Source organism: Sesamum indicum, linkage group LG9, assembly GCF_026168435.1.
Source record: "Sesamum indicum cultivar Baizhima isolate 11 linkage group LG9, ASM2616843v1, whole genome shotgun sequence".
Classification (NCBI taxonomy): domain Eukaryota; kingdom Viridiplantae; phylum Streptophyta; class Magnoliopsida; order Lamiales; family Pedaliaceae; genus Sesamum; species Sesamum indicum.
Genome location: NC_142665.1, coordinates 8,325,525 through 8,348,716, shown reverse-complemented (window position 1 = coordinate 8,348,716; position 23,192 = coordinate 8,325,525). Strand labels below are relative to the sequence as shown.

The 23,192-nt window shown below is 37.6% G+C and overlaps 1 protein-coding gene across 2 annotated transcripts; it reads left to right on the top strand.

Annotated features, from left to right (window-relative positions):
- Nucleotides 1-92: 92 nt before the first annotated feature.
- On the top strand, nucleotides 93-22,259 carry LOC105171104 (protein FMP32, mitochondrial). 2 transcript variants are annotated; one of them, XM_088884706.1, is made up of 7 exons: nucleotides 93-369; nucleotides 18,028-18,159; nucleotides 18,302-18,361; nucleotides 21,369-21,445; nucleotides 21,531-21,587; nucleotides 21,714-21,780; nucleotides 21,887-22,259. In XM_088884706.1, exons 1-7 carry the CDS (start codon nucleotides 304-306, stop codon nucleotides 22,004-22,006), a joined length of 579 nt encoding a protein of 192 aa, XP_088740832.1. In that variant the 5' UTR covers nucleotides 93-303; the 3' UTR covers nucleotides 22,007-22,259. The 2 variants fall into 2 exon arrangements, with proteins under 2 accessions (XP_088740832.1, XP_011090421.1); XM_011092119.3 differs by lacking the exon at nucleotides 93-369 and adding an exon at nucleotides 17,221-17,885.
- The last annotated feature ends 933 nt before the right edge of the window (nucleotides 22,260-23,192 follow it).

Sequence of the window (23,192 nt, the reverse complement as noted above, 5' to 3'; positions counted from 1 at the left end):
TCGGATCCATTTTTTCGGGTTTTTTTATGAGTTCGGATTAATCCGAAATCCAACTATTCCCAATCGGGTTCGGGTTTTAAGCCACCGCCCGAAGAACCTGATCGAGGGAAGGGCAAAAAGGGGGAATGGGTAACACCATGTCAAAAAAAAGAATCCACTTCCTTGGCCCTTGCTGCTGCCGTTGTTCTTGTCTTGCTTCCCCAAAACTCAAAAGCCTTTTCTTGCTACTGCCATTGTTGCTATCGCTGACCAGACATCTCACGGCTAACCAGTCGCTGTGGCCGCGCCACCCACCAGACGCCGATGAGCTCTCCTTCTTCACCTACAGTCCGCGCTTGCTATTTTTGCCAATTTTCAGCATTGTGTCAGGTGATTTTTCAACGATTGGAGTTATTTTGTTGATGTAATCATGTAATAGTGATGTATTTTTGTTGAAATTAGATTTTTGGTCAGTTGGTGGGTTTGTTTTACATTTTGATTTTGAAGGTAAATTTCTACGCATGCTAAGTTTTTGTTGAAATGTCAAATTGAAGCACAAAGCTATTTGTATACATGAAATATAACCATTCACTTTGATCTTTTACATGCTTGAGTTTGGTTTCATTTGAGTAGCTTGATCTCCATATGCAGTTGTTTCATATGCAGCTTGATCTCCATATGCATTATGCAGTTACATATCTTGCTGCTTACTTTTATGTTATTATGTAATTATAAGAAAGGATTCTTGTTAAACATTAGATCATTAGCCAATTACCAAATTCTTATCTCAATGTTGTCCTTAATGTTTGTTGATTATAAATTGTTAGCGATCATGATGTTTCTTTGTTGTTCTCAAGAATCTCTCAACCTTCATGGCTTGCTGCACCTTGTTGGTTTGTTTGCTTGCCTGGGAGCCTTAAGAGTTTCCTATTTCTAGTGACCTTGACAATAAGGTCCCATCTCAATCGGGGTTTGGCTAGGTACCCTGAACCTCACAGTTTTGATCCGTTCCTTTCAGTTTTACTTTTGTTGGGGAGCTATAAGTTTCTAGGGAATGGTTCTGCTGCTTTTTGAGGCTGTTGTGTTCCTTGCCTGTTACGCTTGTCTTTAGACATACACTCTTTCTTGTTCTTCGTTCGATTTGGTATTAGGAAAGCTTTAAATTTGTTTTCTCTGCATTAGATGAATTAGGGAACACTTGTTTCGATTATAACTAGAAGTCTGTTTTGCTTGAACTTGGAAAACGACAAAATCATGGTGCAAGGGATCAAGTTCAAAATAAAACAACATTCTCCAAAATACTTTCATCATGACGTCTCCATCTATGTGTGTGATTTGACATGCATATTTATAAAAAGAAATTGTATTGGTTTTCATATACTTTGCAGATTGAAAACATTAGTTTCTCAATATATCTTTCATAAATATGGATGTAATTGGAAGTCACTCTCAATCTTAGTCTAACTCGTCACCGAATGTCTAAACCATAAATACGGATGGGTTGAAAAATCAGGTTAGCAGTGATCATTTTGAGAATGTTGAGCATTATTTTGATGATAATATTGATAAGAAGTAGGATGAGGAGGATGAGGAAGAAGATGTTTTAGATGATTCTAAAAAAAAAAAAAAGAAAAAGAGGATAGTGTGTGACATCCGTAGAATTTTCATGTAATTGGAGACTAATTGATAATCATTAGAAATTTAAATTTAACTAGTAAATAAATTATAAATTGAATTTAGGATATAATAAAATTTGAATGGATTATATTGGAGTTCGTTATAATATTTGAAAGCAAATTATATTAATTAGAAAAATTAAAAAGGACATAATGGATAATTTGATAAAAGTTTAAAGTAAATAAAAAAAATAAAGAAAGAAAGAGAAAAGGAAAGGAAAAAGGAGGAAAATGAATTGGGGGAGGGGTGGGCCATCACCCACCGCCCCACCCCATGATAAACATATAATATATATACATATATGTATACTCTCAAACCATTTCAAGCAATTTCCCCTTTTCTGCTTCAGTCGACGCGCAGCGAGATAAGATTTATATTTTAATTTTTAATAATTTACATAATTATATTATTTAATTAATTTTTTATTAAATATAGTTTATATTGAGCGATATATTATTTAATCAAAGTGCTTTATGATTTTAGTTATTTAAATTAGTGTCATATTAAATATCACATTTGATATAAAAATGATATAGTTGGTTAATTAAAATATTAGATTTGTTAGATTTAATTATTATTATAGCTAATTTACATAATTTCATCGGAATGATTAACCAAATATGTAATTCTATGTATTGTTGCTTAATTAAATTATATAGCAATGATAAATTGATAGAAAATTCATAGAAATGTCTCGAAAAGTTATATTTAAATAATATTATGTTATTAAGAAGATGAGGTTTTAATGATAATCTCATTTACGGATGTTATTAAAAACGATAATTATAAATATATAAGGTGTTAGATTAAATGAATTCTTACGAATTAGTTTATAAATTAAATATATGTTTGGGAAGTTTAGAAAGTGTAGTTATCTAAAATAAAATGGAACAGGGGTTTGGACTTTAATATAAGTGGAATACTAAAAGATTGGTAGAAAATGTACGAAAATTATATAATATTTTATTTACAGTTTATGATATTCTATATATATATTAATCATACGTATAATATTCTGTTATAGGGCGTGACGACAAAATAGAGGGTTGAGTAGTCCCTCGTGAAATCGAAGCATTTTGAGAATTTAAGGTAAGTATAACTAATTGAATTTATATATATATGTGTGTGTGTGTAGTATTGTATATATTATATATATTGATTTCTTGGATGCAATCGTGGACTTGGCTTTATATTATTATACGTGGCTTTCGTATATTGATTGCTTATATAATTAGTTGTTTATTATTTGTTAGATTACTCTAAAATCGGTGGAATTGTTATTATGTGTCATATGTGTTTGTACTGGTTGGACGTGAGGGTGGTATGATTACGTGATCGTATAACTGATTGTCGTATGAAATCAAATTGGCAGCTATTATTAAGGAAGTAATTATTATAAAGAAAAGAATGATGATCGTGAATTGAGATAAAAGTTGATGCTTACCTAGTTGGGAACACAGTCAATGATTTATGAAAATGTGATTGATGATGATGTGATTGATGATGTGATATAGAAAATATATGAATTAAGCTAGGTACCATGGCGCGTAGGGTACTGGGGTATTTCGGGCAGCGGGGAATATCCTGTGTTGTTAGCTACACACCGGGGTGGTGTGGGGATACCAGGTTTGTTGTGATGTCCTGTGTTGATATTGCTACACAGTTGAAGTAAAAGAGTATGAGGATATCACATACAACGGGTATCCTGTACTGTATATGATATGATGATGGCCGGCGAAACCATTGACTGATGTATTCCAATTAAAGTAAGTAGAGCCCTTAACTAATAAACGATAATGTCGAATATTATGTCGTGGATTGATTTACAGTTGTGAGTATATATTACTGCTTATATATGATGCTGCTATATGACGAATGATCGTTAGTTGGTGTGACTGCTTGTACGTCAATTGTTGCCTGTATATAGATATAAACTGATTGACTATACTTATTGAGTAGGTAGCTCATTCCTTGCCACATACTTTTTAGGAGATAAATCACATTGACTAGCCACATTGGACTTTGAGCGGTGTCGTCGTCGTCTTTATTAGGTGGGTCAGCTGTGATATCTAAAGTCAGAGTTTTAGGCAGTTTGGTTGTTAAATATTCTGGTCTTTTATCGGGTTGTGATTAAAATTGTAATACTATTTTCCTTGAGGTTATACACGAAGACATCTAGTGTGGGTAATATAAATTTTTGGTGGTATATATTATCTTTTGTGATATATATAATATAATGATAAATTAGAATTTATTTTACGGGGTGAAAGGGAATTTCTTATAGAAAGAGTTCTAATTAAATAAAGGATGAAATAGTGATAATTAGATGTTGCGAGTAGGGGGGTGCTACATAGTGGCTTCCAGATCACCATATTGGGATCATTTCATTAGATATCATTGTGAAAAGGATAATGTCCAAAAGACTAGGTGCAAATATTGTAGTAGAGAGATCAAAGTCGATCCAAAAGCACATGGAACTAGACCTTTGAAGAATCATTATGAATCTTACAAGAAAAAACCACAAGTTATCACCAGAAATCGAAATAGATTGTCTTTCCAACCAACTTGCATGGGTGATAGAGACGCCCCTCTTGTTAATTGGAGATTTGAGCAAGGCAAAACTAGAAAAACTTTGTGTGACATGCTGGTTGTGGATGAACTTTCATTTAAGTTAGTCGAACATCCTAGATTTAGGCATTTTTTGTCTGTTGCATGCCCGATGTTTGCCATTCCATCAAGAAGAACAATAACAAAAGATATTTTTAATATATATGTGAGTGAAAGAGCCAGATTGAAGTCTTTTATTAAAGATCATGCTCAACGGGTTTGCATCACTACAGACACTTGGACATCTATTCAAAAAGTCAATTATATGTGTCTAACTGCTCACTTTATTGATGATGATTGGAACTTGCACAAAAAAATTTTGAACTTTTGTTCAATTATCGGGCATAAAAGTGTAGAAATAAGTAAAGGTGTTGAAAAATGCTTGCTTGATTGGGGTATTGACAGGGTTTTCTCTGTCACTGTTGATAATGCGTCTTTCAATGATGGGGCTATCGTTTACTTGAAAAAGAAGTTTGAAAATTGGGGGCAAAACATCTTAGGTGGGAGATATGTGCACATGACGTGTATGCCACATATTTCTTATTGTGCAGGATGGTTTAAAGGGTGAGCATGAAACTATCTCCCGTATTAGAGGGGCTATCAGGTATATTAGGAATTCTCCAACTATGTACAAGAAATTTCAAGAGAGTGTTGAATTTGAAAAAATGAAAACGAAAAAATTGTTATCTCTTGATGTACCTACTAGATGGAACTCCACCTACTTGATGTTGGAGATAGCTATAAGCCTTAAGATCGCATTTGATGCTTATGAAGATGTGGATCTTGCCTATAAGACTAATCTTTCAAGACAACCATTTTATGGAATACCGACTGATTATGATTGGGAGAGGGCAAAGGTATTGGTGAAATTTTTAAGGTATTTTTACAATCTCACTTTGCGCATTTCTAGTGCCTTGTATGTCACATCTAATCTTGTATTTCGTGAAATATGTGAAGTTGACTTGCTTCTCAGACATTGATTAACTAGTAATGATGTTGAATTAAATGAGATGGTAAGAAAAATGAAGGAAAAGTATGACAAATATTTAGGATCAATTGAAAAGATGAATATGATTTTATATTATACCGTCATCCTTGATCCACGTCATAAATTGGAGTTCATTGAATTTGGTTTTGATAAATTGTATGGTGCTACCGAAAGAAGTGATGTGATGAAAGAACAAGTGAGAGATGGACTTCATGAATTGTTTAATGATTATAAGTTGAGATACGACCATACTCTTCAAGGAACGCCAGGAAGCCTGGGATCATCATTTAGTCGTGTTTCTTCACCATCTTCCTCTTCAGTAGGGACATCTATGCAATATACTGACTATGAGGCGACTCGTACGTTTACTATAAAACAAGAGTTCTATATGTACAAATTAGGTGGGAAACCGCGTGAAATCAGAATCAAAGAAATACCTTGGTAAGGATGTTGAAATGCATAGAGACAAATTTGACATACTAAATTGGTAGAAAGTAAACACCCAAAGGTTTCCCGTTCTTTCCAAAATAGCTCGGGATGTATCGGCAGTTTCGGTCTCAACTGTTGCCTCAGAATCCGCATTTAGTATCGGTAGTCTTGACACTTTTAGGAGCTCTTTGTCTCCTAAAATTATACAAGCACTTATTTGTACTCAAGATTGGATACGAAAAGACTCCAAATCAATTAGCATTGACGAGGATCTGAGTGAACTTGAAGTAGTTGAGAAAGGTGCTTATTTATATTTTTCTTGTATTTCTCTTATTGTTCATTCTATGTATTCTATTTATATATTCTACTTGTCTAACTATTTTCTACTTTATTGTAGAGTTGACTAAGTTGGGGGTTGATTCAATAATTATTAACATTTAATTGTGCTAACTGCTACTTGTAAATTTTTGATAAGGTACTAGAACGGTAAAACCTTATTTGTATAATGTTGCATTTTTTATTTGGTTGACTTTCTCTAATAGTTCTTCCACTTTGTATGTTTAATGCTTGACAGGTCGAGTACTCGAGGATGAAAATGTGATGAGTTTTTTCAGTCTGTGCATTAAGATTTAGGAGGCCTTGGCTTTATTGTTGTTATTGAAATGATTTACAAAAACCTCTGATAATTTATGGATGTGATTGAATTCTTTTTTTTGGGTATTTATGTAAAGCTTTAAGTATTTGTGTCCATAAATTATATGACTTACATGGATTTACTTTAGTGAATGACTTTCATTTTGAAAAATTGAACTCTCTACATTTTTGGAAGCAGAAAAAAATAGAACCCAACTGTCGGGCACCCGATTAGTCGGGTAACAGATTCAGTCGGGTTCGGATTCGGGTTCAGGTTCATTTTTTGCCAACCCGACATGTCGGGTACTCAAACCCAAAAAACCCATCCTAACGCCCTTCCAATTGCTACAAAAAGAAATCTTCTTTGGTTGTGAGCCAGGGGAAAGGGTCCCACAATGTCCATACCCCAAGGCAAGGTGACAACATAGTAGTGAGTGCTCCACAAGTTGATATATAAGAGGGGAATATTTTTGGTATTTTTCACATTTGCTCACTAACTTCCTAGCATCTTATTTCATGGTGCGCCATAAATATCCAGCTTGTAAAGCTTTGTCGGCTAACATCCATGTTCCAGTATGTGCTCCACAACAACCACTATGTATTTCTTTGAGGATATGTATTCCTTCTTGTTGGGATAAGTTTCGGAGCAGGGGGTCTGTAAATGATATTTTATACAAGATCCCCATACAATTAGAAACGAGTGGCCTGGGCTTTAAGTCTGGCCACGTCCCACCTATTATCAGGGAGGTACCGTCCAACCATTGAACTACGGGTGTCCTCCAGTCCTCTACTGGAGAGATAGCTTGAATGCTCAAGGGAACCCTTAGCTCTGGCAAGTGTTGTATGGTAATATGCCTAGTTCTACAATCCTGTAGTGCGCTTGCAAGTTTGGAAAGGTAATTGACTTTAACATTATCATCCTTTGGAATTTGAATAAGTTGGAAACTTTTGAATCCCATCTTCAGTTCTGCTATTTGCTGCAGATATTGGATCATGCTCTCCTCCTTAGCTTAGTATGTTCCGTTTACTTGTTTAACTATTAACTAGGAATCCGAGTAAGCCACGAGATGTCTAGCCCCCACTTCGTGAGCCATCCTCATGCCTATCACAAGTGCTTCGTATTTGGTCTCATTATTGGAGGCACTAAAATCAAATTTAATGGCAAATTTCATATCTTCCCCCTTGGGTGAGGTGATGACTCCACTTGCTTCGCTTCCTTGCATCGTGGCTGACCCATCCACATGGAGTACCACAATTCATTATTGGGAGTTTCCCCATCATCTCGGAGACGAAGTGCGCTAAAGCCTAGGCTTTGATTGCTATTCGTGGCCAGTAAGAAATATCGTATTCACTTAGCTCCACTACCCAAGTATCTGGTTTACCCAAAGTTTGTTTTAGTGGTAGATTAGTTCTTACCCTGATATGGTATGAGAGAATATAAGGGCATAACCTCCTAGCCGTGACTACTAATGCCAAGGTTATTTTTTAGATGTGGGTGTATCGCCCTTCAAATCCATTTAGTACTTTGCTGACGTAGTATATTTACATTTTTTTTCTCCGTCTTCCCTAATGAGAACAGAGTTGACCGCCTGAGGAGCAGTAGAGAGGTAAAGGTAGAGGGTGTTCCAAGTGAAGGTTTTACTAACAAGGGGGAGGTTCGCCAAATATGTGTTGAGTTCCTCAAAGGCTTGTTGATAAGCAGTGTCCCACTTGAAGTTCTTTGCTTTCCTTAATGTTTAGAAGAAAGGCAAACTCTTTTCTGTAGCTTTAGAGATAAAGCAACTAAGCGCGGCTATTCTTCAAGTCAACCGCTGTACTACATTAATATTGGTCGGTGCCTTCATGTCAAAAATAGCTCTGATCTTGACGGGGTTGGTTTCAATACTTCTCTAAGTGACCATAAATATGAGGAAACGCTCCCCTCGTACTGCGAACGCGCATTTTCCTGGTTGAGTTTTAGTCTGTGTTTTCTCAAGACTGAGAACATTTCCTCCAATTCTGCAATGTGGTCTTCAACCTTTGTACTCTTCGCTAACATGTACATAGACTTCGACATTCCTCCCTAGTTGTGGCTGAAATATCTTATCTACTAGACGTTGGTAGGTGGCTCTTCTATTTTTTAAGCAAAATGGCATGGTTATGTAACAAAATGTGCTGACATAGATGATGAAACTAACTCTTTTTTTATCTTCAGAAGCCAGCATAATTTGATGGTATCCCTACGAGGCATCTATCATGCTCAATAACTCACATCCGAATGTGTGATCCACCAGTTAATCGATTCGAGGTAGAGGATAAAAGTCCTTGTGACATGCTTTGTTGAGATCCCTAAAGTCAATAGACATTCTCCACTTTCCTCGCTTTTGTACCAGGACCACATTGGACACTATTCGAGGAAATGTATCTTTCCTGATGTGCCTTGCTGTCATCAGTTTATCTACCTCAGCTTGGATCATTTTGTCCTTCTTAGGTGCGAAGTGTCTTTTCTTTTATTTTATCGGTTTGATACTAGGATCTATGTTGAGATGATGAGCAATACTGCTTGGGTCGATCCCTTCCAAGTCTTGGGGGTCCAGGCGAAAATATCTATGTTATGTCGTAGACATTGGATTATTTTTTCCCGTACCGTGTCTTCCATTTGTGAACCAATTGGGGTAACATTCTCTAAATCTCCAAGTATAAGCTCTGTAGTAAATAATTCCTCAACAGGCTGGACATTGGCTAGTCAATAAGATCTTGCCCTTCTTGAACAGCCTCTATGTAACATTTGCACGATTGCAAAGGATTCCTTTGCACCTCTCCTACGTCACCAAGTGCAAAAAAATTAATCTTCATATGATAAGTAGAGATTACAGCTTGAAAAGTGTTGAGGGTTAAAGGGAGTGAGATCATGTTGTAAGGGTGTGCCACCTCACCTGCGAAGCCACACAGGGATGTATTCACCTTTTCTAGGGGATGTCCCATAACTGCATTTGGTCTTAGGTTTCGCCAAATAATATATTTGTTGAGCTTCTTGAATCTATGTAGATCTGCCCCACTTCATAATTGGCTAATAAGGTTGTGATGGGAGGGCAACATTATGAGAAGTCTTTGGCCCTGATTAGTCTGCTCACCCAAACTAAATGAGAGGGGTGACCTCCATTTCTTCCACATCCAAGACCTCCTTCATAGTTACGTCGTGTATTTTCCTTACTTGTGCCTTTCTGGCATAGTGGGAATCACCCCCAGTGGGCCCTCCTATTATCATCCATATGATTCCTTTGAGAGGGGGGTTTTCAGTTTCAGTTCTGCCTCCAGTCATGGTCCTGGGTGCCCCCTGTGGGAAGGGCTCTGGTTTGGTAACCTTCGCCTCATTCGGCTTATCAACCTTTTGCTTTGGTAGGATCCCGTCCCCCTAGCCTTTTCCCAGCACACATATTCTTGCAAATATCCGTTTTCAATAAGTCATTCGATTTTATATTTTAGTTGTCAATATCTTTTATAGTGTGGCCCATAGTCATTATGGAAACAACAAAATTTTTCGATTGTGGGATGATAAGGTCCATCCCTGAACGACTTGGGACGTGCCAGTAAACCTTTTCTTTCCATTGCCATGAGGGCTTGAGTAATAGGGATAGTCAATAGAGTGTACACATTATTTATCTTCTAGAAATGCAATTTTTTGTCCTAAAACAAGGAAAAATATCTATCAGGTCCTGGTGCCTTGTCGTCTGTGATGTCAAAAACGACCTTCTTAACTTCATCGGCCGTAACTGGTTTGAGGAGAAGTTGGGTGTCCTCCTCAGTCAGCACATGTCTCGTCCATGGTCTCAAGTACCCAATATTGATTGCCTGTTGTCTGCGTACCCCTCCTAATAGAGCTTCTAAAAGGAGACAAAATCATGAATAACCGTTCCTGGCTCTGTATAGGTGTTCCCTTGCTCATCATTGATCTGCAAGATCCTCCAAGCAGTTCTTCTTTGGGCTATTTTGCGAAAGAAGACTTTCGAGCATTAGTCCCCTCCCTTCATCCAATGCATCTTTGCCCTTTGTTGTAGCATGATTTGCTCGAGCTTCACTGCCTTGGCGTATACCATTCGACAGCAGTGTTCTAGTAAGAATAATAGTTCATCTTGTCGATCCATACTCAGTAATGTTTTTACTGTCTCAAGAAAACCTTTTTCTAGCTGAACATTGCGCGAAAGGTCACCCTTATTTCTACTCTGCTGCCTGAAGACAGGCTTTAAAGCCTTAAGCTTCTAGGTAACAACATACATAGGCACTCCTACACTAGGGATAAAATTCGGTGAGAGAGTAAGGTAGTTATCAAATCTAAACATACCTCCAAATTGCATCTGTCTATCCCCATTCAATACGAGCGGCGAGTGGTCCTAAGTTTGGGGCAAGAGACTAGTGTAGCACGATGTGGGGAATCGTGTGAGCCATGTATCATTAATAATCATCCGGTCTAGTCGCTTCCATAGACTACGCGAAGTCGTACTGCAATTATGCCATGTATACCATTCACTCTGCATGGGAAGTGAATGCAAAGCAGTTGACTCAATACATGCAGTAAATTCCTCTATGGCCATCCTTATGTCTCTGGGGGTGCCACAGACCTTATTGAGATCACGTACCACATTAAAGTTACCCCCCACTAACCATGGTTCATCTCTCGATTGATTACCCAACATATTTAAACATTCTCATAACTGACGTTGATCAATTACTTCATTAGCACCATAAATAACTATAATAAGCATCGGTTCATTGCATGCACGTATAATCACACGACAGTGTATAAATTGAGATCCCAAATCAAGCACATTAACATCAATGAAATCATCATGCCATGCTATCCATATACGATTCCCAGTAATCCCATTGTCAACAAACTATTTCCACTGAGGTAAAATAATAATCTGTATACGAGATACATTATTCACACGTACCCGGGTTTCCAAGAGGCCAAAAAATATAACCTGAACTAAGCCACTAGGTCCTTCAAAGCTAGATGGTGGTCCCTCTTGTTCAGGCCACGAATGTTCCAGAATGCAACATTCAACATAGGGCACCACTAATGGGGCTGCTGATATTAGGACCCCTCGTAGATGTTTCTGCATCATCAATGAAGTTTAATGCGTCAAAGGAATTGAATATGACTGTTTCCTTACAATACTTCTTCCCTCCGCGTTGATTTGCTCGCTAGGAGGCTGGAGCAACTGGTGGCTGCAAGGAAGCATCAACTGGTTCCCCAATGGGCTGGGTGGTAGAAGGACTCGTTATTGGATCTGACCTCATGGGAGGCGTCTGTGTAATGCTACCTTCTTTATCAACCTGGGGGATAAAGGCACTGAGTTTAGGAACATAGACCGCTACAGGGGTTTTCAATGACTTTGCACTTTTGTTCAACAAGCATTCCTTAAACGAAAGCCCCAAGCTCATATAACTATTACATTTGGGGGGGAGCCATTCGTACTCCACGTCCACTTTGCATGGCGATTCCCCTCCATCCTCGTCTGGGGTCACAATGATGATGTGTTTAGGCAATTTCGAACTGATATCGAGCATAACACATACACGAGCGAAATTCAGTCTCATGCATGCTCTCATAATAGCATCCAGATACAGTGGCTTCCTTACTCCACTATCCACTGTGCTTAAACCATCCGTTGTCCAAAGCTCAACTGGTAGATGTCTCAATCTGATCCACACTAGGACTTGTGTGTGTTTGAGCTTACGCATTACCATTTTAGGTTGCCATTTTTGGAACACGATCGGTTGCCCCTAGTATAGCCACGACCCACCTTCTATTACATCTTCTATATCCATAACCGTTTTAAACTGGAAAAAAGAAAAGAAACCATTCGTCGTGGCAGTTACCTCCCTCAATGAAGACCAAATAGAAATCACATACTCTTTTAGGTGATTGAAGTATGGGCGTTTGCCCAAAAACTACCCCACTGCTGTTGCCTTCCACCAACGAGACCCATCACGAATTGATTCCAACGTCGGCCGTACTATGACTTCACCATTTTGCATTACCGGTGCAACATACGATAAAGTTTTTTTGAAGGAATTATTGAACGCAAAAGCAATTTTATCATCGTAAATTGGGATTTTAGAACTAGTACATAGGGGAATATTTCCAACAAACAAACCTGTATTACCGGACGAGATATAAGCCACTGTCGGATTGTGCACGTGTACACCCAAAGTCCGATCAATTTCAGTCGTCGGATCTGAAACTGTCACCGGAGCAGAAATAGTCGACGGCAGGGTAGGTTGCAGAAATAGAGATTCTACAGCAAAAATTCCAGCGCCATTCATCACCTACCAACAAGGTACTCTCGCCATGTGGACGTGACCCATCCCCTCCTCCATAGTCAGCCGTTCTTCAAACGTTTGAGGTAGCCCAAACCTGTCAATCTGCTGCGACTGCAACGTTGCAGCAGAAATCGCAGCATTGTTCGTTGTCGGTAAGATCACCGGCGTCGCGTGTTCCATCTCCTTCTCCAAAGCCAGTGACTTTCCAAACGGTTCATTAATCGTGAGAACAGGTTCAGGCGAAATTTCAGAACCCAAATCTGCCTGATTCTCGAAGCCGGCGGAATTCCATCTCGCCCGTCGAAAAACTCACACCAGTGGACTCCCTTCGGTTGGGAAAATACAGAGTGGATGGAGAGGGCCAAACTGCGCTTCCCACTTCAGTTTTAGAGTTTCCAGCACCGCGAGAGAAACAACATCTCCATCATCAACAATCTTGTGCGCCAAATTCAAAAATTCTGCAATATTGAAGGAGGCACGAATCTCATCCGCTAGCCGCGATGGTGAAGCAGTAGAGACGCCATTGTCGCTGCTTCCATGGTTATTTTTGCCAAGTGCAGTTTCAGACACATCCAAGAAATCGAGACCATCCTCTCCCCGATGATCCGCACACTCGGCGACAGATTCGCCGACGTCATCCCCATCATCATCAAGTTCACCGTGGAGGAGAGTTGTAGTGTGTATTTGTGAAGGTGTGTTAGTGTGTGTGAGAGAACAGAGAATGTTCGGAGAGTCCATCTTGAACTCAATATATTAATGTTTCTACAAGTTGAAATTTTATTACTTAAAAGAGAGACTTTTTAAATTCAATAGATATAATACATACATGCATCAACCAATTTTTTGTAACAATTACATATATTCATGTATAATATCAATTCATCGTATACAATTAACTATTATATTCATGGACGCATGTATCAATTTATTGAAATTACTTAAATATACATGTTTATATTAATTCGTTGCACTTAAATAACTATTATAGTCAATTAAATATATTCATGCATGATGAATGAAACATATACTATATAAATCTCAATATGAAAATAAAATAATTTATAACACCCAATCATGTCTTCTCATCTAAAAGGCATCGCAAAATCATCCATGAATGATCAAATACGTAAAGTATTATGTGAGTATAAGAGAGACCATCCCACATGCACTAAAAGAGATTTACAAGAGTGGGTTGATGAAAATATCATCTGAAAGTTTGTCAAGGTACAATATCAAACACTCGCAAGAGATCATCAGAGTACCTTTCGGCCAACTTTCAGAAGGGTGGGGATATTAAGCGGCACAATCGGCGAAATATCCCAATATGGAGAAGGTTCTTTATGAATGGTTTCTTCAGTACCAAGACCGAGTCAACATGATCGAAGAGTTTATTATGGAGAAAACAAAGGATATAATGAAGCTTTTGTATTCTCAAGGTTGGCTTGAAAGTATTAAATCATTCCATCGTTTTGGATAAAGTGGTTCGGTTGACATGCAGGACATGGAAATGAAACTGGAGACTATAAGGGAGAAAATAAATCAATTTCACATGAAGGATGTTTTTAATTTGGATGAAACAGGTCTGTTTTACAGGTTACAAGCTGATCACTATCTTGCAACCAAGCAACTTGAGGGAAGAAAGCAATACAAAGAGAGGCTTACAATTGTTATTTGTTTCAAGAGGATGGTTCGGAAAAAAATCCTTTATGGATTATTGGAAAATATACAAAGCTACGTTGCTTCAAAAATATCAACATGAGCAACATCAATTGTCATTATCGTGCCAACAAGATGGCATAGATGACTAGTGTGTTTTTTGATGAATATGTTTGCCGGTTTGATCACAAAATAAATGGCAGAAGAATCTTATTGATGGTTGACAATTGTCCAGCCTATCCAAAAATTATTGAAGGGTTACGGAAAGCTGAGTTGTTTTTTTTTTGCCACCTAACATGACATCAAAGATTCAACCATGTAATGCAGGAATAATTAGAGCTTTCAAGATGCACTATCGTAGGAGATTCTACAAAATCTACTGGAAAGTCATGAGTTGGGGCTACCTAATTCTGAAAAGATTAATATTTTAGATGCCATCAATTTTGCAATTTCCGCTTGGACAACCAATGTTTCTCAAGTGTCAATAGCAAATTGCTTTCGGCACTGCAAAATCCGTTCAAATGAAGAAATCTCAAGCAACTCAAGTGAGACAAACTTTGAAGAAAACCTACATGAGCTTGAAATATGGTCAATGATGTTGGTTATCACAATGAAAATGGGCATCAACAAATTGGTGGACTATCCGGGTGAAAATGATGAATGTTCAATAGTTCAAAGTTTAGAGGAAATTGTTGATAATATTATTGAAGATCCTATTAATGATGAAGCTGAAGATGATTCAATACCGTTGGAACCAATCACGAGAAAGGAGGCTTTTAGTGCAACAACGACAACAACTCTTCATAATTTTTTGTTGCAGTTAGAGAACTTGACATGGGAACTCTTAGATGCAATTTAAAAAGTTAGAGATGAAATCCAATTAGATTTTTTTTTTTTAAATAAACACCCGAAGATGGGGGAGGCTTTTCGGGGTCCCCATCCCTTCTTCATTGAAAATAAAGTACAGTACACATTACAACAAAATCAACAAATAAGGAAGTAGGAGTACTACTCCTTTATATTTTTGCACAACCTCAACTATCTTGTATCTTCCCTTTCTTCTTGTTGATTCAATTTGTCTTTATCCTTGGACCACACGAGATACTCCTCTGTTTCATCACAGTGATTTTCACCTCCGTATTCTTAACCAAGTACTCCGGTATCCCATCTACGAGGAATAGATTTCTGGGCAGTCTGTCCGGGGAAGCCAGCTCTTGTAACAGCTGCTCCGCTGAGTCTGTATCGGCAGTGTTGCGATTGGTCGAGCAAGTCGGGTTGCAGATCTTCAATGGTATGGCAATACTAACCAAACTCTCCCCCTCATCTGGATTCTGTTGGAGAAGCATGGAAGCATTTCCCACTTGTATCCAATTTCCTTCAGCCATTTTGTTTTTCGAATTCTCCTCACCATTTTTCCATCCTCACATGTAGTATTAGCGACATCAATAGAAATAGTATTTTCCACAATGTTCTCAACATGCTCATCATTCTCCACAATGTTATCATCATGCTCATCATGCTCACCATGTTTACCACTACCAACATTGTCATTAGAGAGGTTAGTAGAGTACCTGCTTTTGGAGCATTCACCCCTCTCAAATGCCTTGACTTTCCCAGTCACCACCTGTTCCTCCGTTCCCATTGTCTCCTTTCCTTTTGGCTTCTTGGCTCGTGGAGGGGGGCGGGGGGCATTGCCCATTGTGTAGCACTCCAAGTAGTTGTGGCCATCCAATTAGATTAAATTTTAAGAAAAATCAAGTAACAATAGTGTAGAGTGGTAACCTCGTATTTCAGAGAACCCTATTCAACTATTACAGCGGTGTGGAGTACGAAACTCCTTAGATACAATTACTTATTACAAATATCACAAAAAATAAATATAATGAAAATCAAAAATTGAACAAACTCAATATATATTGAAGATAGGCTCAGATCTGCCAGATCCAGTAGAACTCGGTCACTAGCACCAGTTTTTACGGTCAACACAACCCACGGTTGCTCCACCCAAAAAAGAAGACTACCAAGGTTCCGATCACTGAGATCTCACTAACTCATGATCACTAAGACCTAAAGGAAGATTTCACACAAAACTTTTATGCTGAGGAGGAGCAAGATCAGTACGTATATTATTTCTCGGCCGAAGGGGTCAAGGCCTTTTATAGAGGAAAGGATGGCATAAGAGAATGCCTTGGTGGCTCTCCTAAAGCCATTACATTAGCTTAGGAGAGTCGCCATGTTTACCGGCGAAGATAACCATATCTCAGAGATTTACGTAACAAAAGAACGAGAGAGAGAGAGAGAGAAGGATGTCGGCGTAAAGATAAGAGAGAAGAGAGAAGTGAGAAATAGTTTTAGGTTTTTAAAATTTAGTATGAACCCGAACTGAGTCGGGTCAAGGTGGGTGGATGGGCCGTCCAGTGGGCCGGGTTCTGGTCTTAACCAAAGTGGGCCTTTTAATAAGATATTTGGGCCACATTTCACAACAAATAGATTCATATTTTATCAAATTATCATAATATTTATAAATTATTAAACATTTAGAGTTTTAATGGTACCTAATATTTATAAAGGAACTTTTCAAAAAATTATTATCTTATTATCTTATTAAATTTGATGATTTTTTTGCAAAGGCCCAAGTCGAGACTGAAAAATTTTATTATTTTAGAGATTTTATTAGTTTATAAAGGTTTTAGCAAAGTAATTCTTGGAAGTGAAATGCTATTCACGTTGGTGGCAGTCGTGCATGATTGTCAACGTAAAGTGTCATTAGCATATTAGTTTGATCAAATCTCTAGTGCACTCGGTATAGCGCAAGGCTTTTAACCTTATGGTCGTGGGTTCGAGCCCCACGGTGGGTGGCGTTTTGTTAAATTTTCCTTCCCCCTTATTTTTTTGTTTTACTATTTTTTGCTTATTAGAAACTATTAATCAGAAATGAATTTATGTGAGCTTAACCTAATCATCATCATTCAATGCTTTTTGATCACTTCAATTTTTTGGTTCTTGGAGTGACCCAATTGAAATTGAACTTGGAGTCCACGCTGGAAACGCTGAACGCCATTTTTGATTTCTTGTTTTCTTTCCCTAATGTAGCATAAATTAGGACATCCGCCAGCGTATCAAGCGTACCCAATTATCCAAATCCTCACGTTTTCCTAGGAAACTGCCCATCCCCTTCCTCCTCCTCCTCCTCCACCCTTTTGCAGGTTTCGCATTCCTTCTCTCTTCCAATCAGGCCCTCTTCTTTGATTGGTAGCTGCTTATATCAGTTGAAAGAAAAGAAAACGCAAGAATTTGATCCTATTTTTGTTTGCTTCTGCTAAATCTATCATCATCCAGAAGCGAACCCAGATTTTAGATCAATTCTTTGTTCCCATTTTCCGACCCGTCGGCGTTTTTAGTGGAGTTGCTTTGATTTTTGCTTGAAGGGTCGGTCGGAAAGTGATATAGGATGGCCGCGTATGCGGCGGCTTGTCGGCGGGCGTTGAAATTGGGAACCGGGTCCTCCGGAACGCAGTTGTTTGGCTCGACCCGGTTGGAATCCAGGCCCATCTCCCAGCTCGCTAAACCCAACGGCAAACGCCTCTTCCTCGTCGACACTTTGGCCCTTGTAATTGATTCATTTCTTTGTTTTGATTTCCAGGGTTCTTGCATTTGAAAATGGATTTCGTATTCGGTTGGTTCTTGATTCTGATTGGTGCTCGATTGACGGTGAGAATTTATTCATCTTTCTTTATTGATTGACTAATCAGGTGCGGAGATTAGAGGCACAAGGCGTGCCGTCGCAGCAAGCGGAGGCGATAACGGCGGCTATGACGGAAGTCCTGAATGACAGCTTGGAGAATGTTTCTTATTCCTTTGTTTCCAAAGGTGAAATGCAGAAAGTAAGCCTACCAATTCACTCTTTCTGTCATGCTTGTGTTCATTGATTGCGTCATGTGTGTAGATGAATTAGTTTTATGCATAAATCCTTTATGCAAAGGAAATTTTCTATTAAATGATTTGTTTTTTTTCCCTTTTATGTAGAATGAGATGACACAGGAATCAAACTTGTCCAAATTCAAGACTGAAGTTAAAAGTTCCCAGGTATGATGAGGACTGTTCATGTTAAGATTATTTTCCTTGTGGTTGTAGGAAATGGATTTGAGCTCAATATATATGCAGGGCAGCTGACTATTCTATCATGTTGTAATGTATTGATGTTTAAGTAATAGTGAAGGGAGTACCGTTTGAGTTATTGAAGTTGGGCCAGATATTGGTTATATAGTTTTCAGTTAATAGTGTGCCCATAGGAATCCATGACCCATCTCACGTTTAACACTTCCATAATACTTATTTTTACTGAAAAGAATTGGCATAAATATAAAAATTTCTGTTATTTTTGTGGAATCTGGATGATCCGGCAGATGCATTTCCCCTTATGCTTTTAGAAGGAATATCAGTTCTTTGCGATATCACTTTTTGGTTTGGAGATTTTCTTATCAAAATTAAAGCTTGCAGATAGTGTAGGTCTCGGTGATGCAATTGCTACCATTTTCCAAAATCATTATGAGGGTGAGACTAGGAAGCCACAATGATTTTCTGGAAATCTTTTTTTCTTTTTGGACATTCGAGTTGTTGGCATCTGTCTGTGTGACAGGTGTTTCATCCTCGCTTATACTTCAATATTCTGGCTAAAACATGTGAAATCGTGCCTGATTAGGTTTCACTAAGTCAAAACTTGAAGCTGAAGAAACTATGTAGTATCTAAATTGTATTTAGTCATAGAATTGCCTTATTCTGCTATATATTGGTTGTTCACATTTTAACTATTGGTTGACCATATTCTTGACCACTTTTAGTATCCATCTAACGCCTTCATTAAGGAGGGGCGTCGGTCACAATCTGCTCTGGTTCACTTCCTGGAAGGAGCTTCTTCCGCTGCAAGAAAGTTGAGTTAGGCAGTTACCCTAAGCTGAGTTGTTGTTGTCGCTAGGCTTCTAGGTGATATTAGACTTTTAGGAAGGCTATGAAATGCTGTTTTTATGAGTTGTAGCTAGAGCTAAAGCAGCAAATGACTGACGAGCTAGGCAGGCAGGCACGAAACATCAATCAGTAAGGGAGCTTATTGGGGGGGCGGGGCGGCGGGTGTCAACAAGGCTAACTCACACATTTTTGCCCATTCGCGGCTCAATCATTGTTCATAGACAATCTCTTTTGCCAATAATCTAATAATCTCTTGAAAGTGGCATGGAATAAGGCATCCATTAGCACTTCTGAAAATTCTGATTATATTACAGTTTGGTCTTTTAACTGTTGGACCTGTATTTGGCTCAAACTTTTGATGCTGATCAAGTCCATCTAGTTATAGTTATCAGTGTCTGCATTCTGCAATAATTTCCCGGTTTCTATGAGTGGGAACTATGTGAGTTTATTAGGCTGCAGCGAGTGTTGTAATCTCAAAAGTAGTTCACTAGTATCATTATAAGATGTTGGCTTATGAGGGCATATTTTCAATCGTTGCTGGCACTGGCTGAACCCAATCAAAGAGAAACAATATAAGAAGAGAGGGTTTGCCTATTCATGTTGTTCTTGGTTATTAGCTGCCATTTATGCGGAATATTTAGTCACAAAAATGACAAAGGACAAGGAAGGAAAAAGAGACAATTAGCCCATGAGTAACTGTAGTCTGTTGTATAACATAATACCTTTATCATACTTGTAACGTGCATACAAATGCATGTATACATAGTATTGCACCATATATACGCTTGTTGCATAGTATAATGCATATCCTTATTACATGCATGATCACTTGAGTTGTGGAATAGATTGCCAAAACACAAGGCATGTTGACCAGCTTATAAACCAAACTAGGGTCTTGTAAACAAGAAGCAAGTTGTCGGATGACTTATTCCACTGGTCACCAAGCTTGCAGATTGGCCTGCTAAATAAGGAACCTGAGGTGCCCTTAATCCTACCTTTGAATTATCTGATTAGCTTGAAGTTGAGAGACCAGTCCAAGGAGTAATTCAGATTCTTATTACCACTACTGTACTTTGGAGCTAAAAAGTTTGCCCAACTCTCATTTTCATTATTCTCAATAAATAGTCTCCTTATTTTTAACATGACCAACCTTTCAGGTCCCTGATGATTTAATGTACCTCTACATTTGGAAATAATATTTAGGAGTAAAATTTTATTTTTGATAAGTGAAGCATGTCCATTAAGGCTACATTTGGATGGACTGATTTTGGAATTGAACGAACGATTTACAAAAAGGATTTGAAATGACTCCATATCAAGAGAATTTGAAATTCATAGTTCAAATGTGAGCTGAAGAATTTGAAATCCTTTCTCATATGGAATTACAAATGCTGAAGGAATTTTTGGTTGTGTGGTATCAACGATAAAGTTGTTACTTTCAATAGTCAGTTATGTGCCCTTGAATGATCAGATGAAGTAGTTCTTTGGGGGAAAAGAGAAAGATTTTCCTTTGTCTCCTTGCGTCAGCCCAAGGAAAGGAAATAGACGTGAACTGCCAAATAAAAGATAACAATGCTGCATACCTGCTCCCTAAAAGGGAACATTATACTGAATATTTCTGAAATGGGAAGTTTGATATTAGCCACTCAGGTAGCATCCAAGTGGATTAGTACCCAAGGGGGATTGTGAGGCATTGGATGAAAACATTACGATATCATAATGTGAAAAACTGGCATCACACCATGTAACCTAACTATCCACTACGCCACTTGGGTATTACCGAAGTGGGTGGCATCACCATATAGGAACGACATTTGCTGGCAATTTTATTACCTGACAATTTATTGTCAAAGGTTTGTCCTTGAATCTAGTAACTCACATCTTTGGCTTATGTATCTTATATGCTACCACTTGTAAGATCTGCCTCCATTCTCTTTATGCATTTTGATGGATAACATTAAAGCACTAAGCTGTGGAAAATCAGATTTATCAACTCTGTCCAGTTAAGAAGTTCCAATTGGTGAATCCCCTGAATTTGTTTTCTAATACATATTTTTATTTCTTAACTATCTGTTTGAGCTCTCCCACTATGAAGCAAAGACTTGAATTCATTCTATATCAAATGCAGGACCACCATTTCTCTTTGTTGCAACATGAGACGGAAAAACTCAAGAGTGACATAGAGAAGATGCGTAGTGAGTTAAGGTCTGTAGATAGATAACCTACATTACTCTGAAACCTTTTCTTTCAATTGTTGGTTCTGAATGACAAGAACTTAATCTTGGATCAGGTATGAAATCGACAAAGTCACAGCTGGGCAACGCCTTGATCTTAATCTTGAAAGGGGGTAAGTTTCCCATTACCATTAGCATTTTTTTAGCAAACTGAAGCATTATCAACATAAAAAACTGTATTTATGCTACATGCCACTTTTCTTGGTTTGTTAATTAAAATTCCGCCACCCTTTATGCAGGAGAATTCGGGACGAGCTGAACAATCAAAACCAAGAAACGACTAACCTCACTAACAAACTTGATCGAGTAAGAATGTGTGTGTGTGGGTGCTCAAAGTGACATCCGTGAAACTGGTGTTGCCTATATAACTGGCCCTATTGTTCCCGTTTCCTGATGTGTATTGTGATCTCAGGAAATTCATGCGCTGCGGGCTCAAATAGAAGCAGCCAAATACGATGTAATCAAGTACTGCATAGGTACGCTGGCCTCTGTATCAGCCGTTGGTCTTGCTGTAATCCGCATTCTCATGTAGCTGAAGCTGCAGTTTAGTTCGAGTATTTTTTTCCGAAGAAATGAAGGATTTTATACTGGTTTTTATGTTTAAAATCCTCGTAGAAGAAGAAAGATAGACTGACATTGTTAGAGATGAAAACAAAAGAGTGTTCTCATTGATTGAACCTACAGTTGTAAGAGTTCCTCTTTGTTCAAAGTTTTAGTTGTTGTTGCCCTCCATTGAACTGTAATATACATTGTTTTGTTCTGATAATGTAAAGACTTGTTTGTAATGCCATCTTTTTTAATGTTTGGCTGATGCTCATCATCCTGATTCTTGCAATAAATTCCACCAAAAAAAACAGGAAAGAAAACAGTTGGATTAGCGGTTAAACTACCTTAAACTAAGACTAATGTACCATGTTTAAAGATATTTAATAAACTGTCATTACCATCTAGTTTTCTTGGCAAATTTGGAACCCATAATTGGTCATGGACTCGAGCCCCCGACAATGTACGGGTATTGGTCTATTATAATATTAGTTATTGATTAGTAGGATAAACAATATTTTTCAACTCCGTATTTTGTACTAGGTACTATTTTTTAAAAATTTTGGTATTTGATCGTGTTTTAATTTTGAATAACAATTAACCGTATAAAATCAAGTATTGATTTTTTCAAATATATATTATATATATGATAAATAGAGATTTATTTTTTTTTATAAAAAAAAAGCTAAATTTTGATGGGAGATTTGGTTAAGATATTTGATGTTCATTATCAAACCATCGGATGCAAGACATTGGATTTTATTTGAATATTTCAAATATAAATTGTATTGATGTAAAAGATTTATTAGTATATGATGTATATGTTGGGTGACTTCAATTTGCATTTTTAGTTGTATTTAATCAATTGTGTAATAAATGCAGTTGTATTTTATGTATATCTTTTTTTCCCCTAGCAAAAAATAAATAATAATTTTCTTAAACTCTAATAAACAATCCTGGCTGAAGTACATCAACGAATTTCTTTATTTACTTTTCATCTAAAAAAATAAAAGGTTCAAAATACGAAATCGGTGCACCGATTGATAAAGTTTTAATTTCAAACCTTCACTATATATATATTCAGTGGAGAAGTCACAAATTTGGCTTAGTCCTATTAAATTTTAATTAATTAAGTGATAAATAAAAATATTCAATTCATAAAAAATTAAATTATT